The sequence below is a fragment of the Phaenicophaeus curvirostris genome, chromosome 13, assembly GCF_032191515.1.
Source record: "Phaenicophaeus curvirostris isolate KB17595 chromosome 13, BPBGC_Pcur_1.0, whole genome shotgun sequence".
In the NCBI taxonomy this organism is placed as follows: Eukaryota; Metazoa; Chordata; class Aves; order Cuculiformes; family Cuculidae; genus Phaenicophaeus; species Phaenicophaeus curvirostris.
This window is the reverse complement of record NC_091404.1, coordinates 3,337,576-3,341,360: the sequence shown is the minus strand read 5'-3', so window position 1 is coordinate 3,341,360 and position 3,785 is coordinate 3,337,576. Positions and strand designations below refer to the sequence as shown.

At 58.2% G+C, this 3,785-nt stretch overlaps 1 protein-coding gene across 1 annotated transcript; it reads right to left on the bottom strand.

Annotated features, from left to right (window-relative positions):
- Positions 1-1,999: 1,999 nt before the first annotated feature.
- On the bottom strand, positions 2,000-3,319 carry LOC138726132 (G-protein coupled receptor 12-like). Its single transcript, XM_069867591.1, has one exon. The coding sequence runs from the start codon at positions 3,317-3,319 to the stop codon at positions 2,240-2,242; it is 1,080 nt and encodes a 359-aa protein (XP_069723692.1). The 3' UTR covers positions 2,000-2,239.
- Between the last annotated feature and the right edge of the window lie 466 nt (positions 3,320-3,785).

Sequence of the window (3,785 nt, the reverse complement as noted above, 5' to 3'; positions counted from 1 at the left end):
AGTTCAGGCAGCAGAGTTTGTCTTCACCAAAGCTGCTCTGAGCGTGTTTGGGCATCAGCGAGGACATCTCCGCCTCCTCTCTAACTGAGCTCTCTGGCAGGGACTGTATCCTCAGTGTCAGCTCCTCACATCCCAAATCCTTCTCCTACCGTAGTGGAGGGCCACGGGGGAAAAATTATTTCCCACTGATCCTCGTATGCCCTTCTCAAAGCTGATCAACGGATCCCTCGAACTGAGACAAGTTTCAAATATACAACTGGAGTCTACAAAGAACACTGTTAAAATCAAAATCTCCGGCAACCAGGAATTGACTGGAAAGCCAAGAAAATGCAACTTTTCATGTCGAGGTTTCTCTAGAGCCGCTTACTTAATATCATATTTCACTTAAAGGAACAAAATGAGCTGCCCAGAGAGATAAATGCTGTTTTCTAGATAGGGTTGTACAAAAACATTTCAAAACATTCACAATGTTTTAAAAAATGGTTTCAAAGAACTCTGTCTTGAGTTTTCACACTGAGGAAATGCAGGGACATGGCTGCACTTACAGAAAAAATAAAATGGACAGAGAAAAGTGCTTGTATACCTATTACTCTTTCTTATACATACTTCTAAATGAATGCTGATTCAACATTGTGCTTAGTGCCCAATGCCCGAGGGATTCAAAAGAGAAAGGAAGTGAAAAATAAAAAGAGAGCCTGGTCACCTTTTTAAGGTAGACAATAAGTCCAAGCTCCAGACACACTTTGGGACACTCATAGCTTTCTCATGTGCACGTAGCTCTGAGGAGCAAGAAATTCATTGCACAGATCCAGAGAGAAAGTACAGTTGTGCCTGTATCCAGCCATAAAGTGGCTTCGTATCCACTAGAGCCTCACAAAGCAAGAACATTTCTGTCTTCCACAAAGCTATGGGGTACGCATGCTGTGGTCTGGTGGCAGCAGTGCCTCTGGGTTGCGTTGATAGGAACCTTTGGTTGGCCCATGATGCAGCAGAACCCGGCTCCTGCTTTAAGAGGGGGGTTTTGGATGCTGGAGTTGACAAAACCTTTCTTTAAAGGAGAGCAACACATCTGGGACACGGGGTGTGGAGGTGTGGGGGTGTTTTTCTGCTGCAACCACTGAGCTGTTCCCACACCAGACCCCAGAGCAGCACCTCCCCCCCCAAGGTGTTTCACCCCAAGCCCTGCAATCTCTCTGAAGGTTGCTTGGTTCCTTGCTTGCTTTTTAAGTGAACGCGTTATTCCACTTCTCGGCCAAAAGAGAGCACAAGATAAAGGACACTTCATCATGGTCTCACTAACACCACAAAGCGCACGATACAGTAGAGGAATGTGAGGGTACCGGAGCTTCGCTAACGAAGCAAGTTAAACTGGTAGCATCCAGAGTAACACAGAGGCTCCCCTCAAGGGGACCCCAGCCAGCCCAGCCCCCTCTTTGGATGAAAATCCCACCCCATGTAAACGCCCACCCTTATTTTTTTGGGGGGCGGGGATGGGGGGGAACATGGATTCTGCTAATCCCCCCACCCCTGCGACGGCCCGAAACAAGGGCCGTGTCCTAAAGTGCCTTTGGCCCCACAGGCTCTCAAAGTGCTTCACTGAACGACATAGAAACAGCGAGGCATCTACGCCCACCCCCCCCCCCCCCGGGATCCTCAACACCCCCCCCCCCAGGGACCCCCAAAACACCCCCTCCCTTCACCCCAGCCCCCTCCGGAGCTGTCCACCCCCGCGGTGCTGAATTGAGCCCCCCTTATTGCATAGCATCGCAAGACCTGATTGTAGGGGTAGGGGACGGGGGGGCAGCACGATGGGGACCAGCCCCGGGGGGGGGGGGTCCCGACACCCACACCCCCCCTCCTATGGCCTCCTCGGCAAGCCCCCTGCTCCCCTGGCTCCTTACCCCGAGAGGAGACAAACGCCATTGTATGGAGATCCTTTTTTTTTTTTTTCTCTTTATCCTTCCCTTTTTTTGTTTGCTTTTTTTTTTTTGGTGTTTTGTGTTTTTAAATAAAAAATAAAATGCGTAAGAAAATAACATTTTTAAAGGAAACCATTATCATTCTACTCTCTCTTTCTCTCCCCCCTTCTTTTTCCTTTTTTTTTTTTTGTTTTTTTTCTCTTTTTGGCCATCATTTCATGGAACGAGATGCGCTGGCTGGGGGTGGGGAGGTGGGGTAGCTCCCCCCGGTAGGAAACAACAACGACGGAGGGGGAAAAAGGAGGAGAGCGAGGGAGTCCTCAGACGTTGCTGGATGTCCTTGGCCTGGAGGAGAGCGCGGAGGGGATGCAGCCGCAGCAGGCCAGCCAGAGCGACTTCTGGATGTCCGGGTTGCGGAAGGCGTAGATGATGGGGTTGATGAGCGAGTTGCAGGTGGCGGGTAGCGCCAGGCAGTAGGTGTAGACGGCGGGGTAGCTGGCGTCGGCCACCAAGGAGTAGATGGCGAAGGGGATCCAGCACAGGGCGAAGGTGCCGAGGATGAGGGAGAGGGTGGAGAGCCCTTTGCGGGTGGAGGTGGCCTGGGCCGTGGCGATGAACTGGTGCTGCACGGCGATCTGCTGGGCGTGGCGGACGGCGATCTTGCAGATCTGCAGGTAGAGCTGCATCATGAGGGCGAAGAGCAGCAGGAAGGTGACGGCCAGCACGGCCGCGTTGTCCTTGGTGACGGGCCGGAGGACGCTGCAGGAGCCCGGGTCCCGCAGGCAGTTCCAGCCCAGCAGGGGCAGCAGCCCCACGCCCAGGCACAGCAGCCACATCAGCAGCACCAGGCCGCACGTGAGGCCCAGCGCCCGCTCGCCGTGGTAGGTGAGCGCGTTGTACAGCGACAGGTAGCGCTCCACCGTGATGGCCAGCAGGCTGCAGGCCGACGCCGAGAAGGCGGCCAGCAGCAGCCCCGCCGCCCCCAGCTCGGCGGCCTCGCTCGGCGGCCGCAGCACGTAGCGCACGGCGAAGTTGGCCACCAGCCCCAGCCCGGCCAGCAGGTCCGCCAGCGCCAGGCTGCCGATCAGCAGGAACATGGGGGCCCGCAGGCTCGGCGTGTAGAACAGCACGGCCAGCACCAGCGCGTTCTCGCCCGCCACCGCCGTCCCCGTGGCGCACAGCGCGATGTCCCAAGGGCTCACGCCGCCCGCCGCCGCCGCCGCCGCCGCCGCCGCCGCCCCTCCTGCTCCTCCTCCTCCTCCGCCTCCTCCTCCTCCTTCTCCTCCTCCTCCTCCTCCTGGAGCCGCCGTGCCGGGCCCCGCGCTGGGCTCCGAGCCGTTCGCCGGGAGCCGCTGGGGCTGCTGCCACGGGTCCCCCATGGCCGCGGGGCCGAGCAGCATCGCTGCCGAGAGACACGAGCGGGGCGATCAGGGACCCCCGGCCCCGGGGCGCCCCGCACACGGCCCCCCCCCGGCAGGGAGCCCCCCGCCTCCCCGGCCCCTCCCGGGCGCTGAGGCCGAACGCAGCTCAGCGCAGCTCAGCCCGGCGCAGCGCCGCTCAGCTCAGCCCTGCACGGCTTAACACGGCTCAGCTCAGCCCTGCACGGCTCAGCGGTGCTTAACACGGCTCAGCTCAGCCCAGCCCAGCTCAGCATAGCCCGGTGCAGCCCAGCTCAGCTCAGCATAGCCCCGCTCAGCCCAGCTAAGCACAGCTCAGCTCAGCACAGCACGTCTCAACACAGCCCAGCCCAGTTTAACACGGCTCAGCTCAGCCCAGCCCAGCTCAGCATAACCCGGTGCAGCCCAGCTAAGCGTAGCCCGGCTGAACGCAGCCCTGCAGAGCTTAACACGGCTCAGCACAGCCCAG

What these genes read in the sequence shown, in the direction of transcription:
- LOC138726132 (XM_069867591.1), bottom strand. Translation starts at nt 3,319, where the DNA reads ATGCTGCTCGGCCCCGCGGCCATGGGGGACCCGTGGCAGCAGCCCCAG.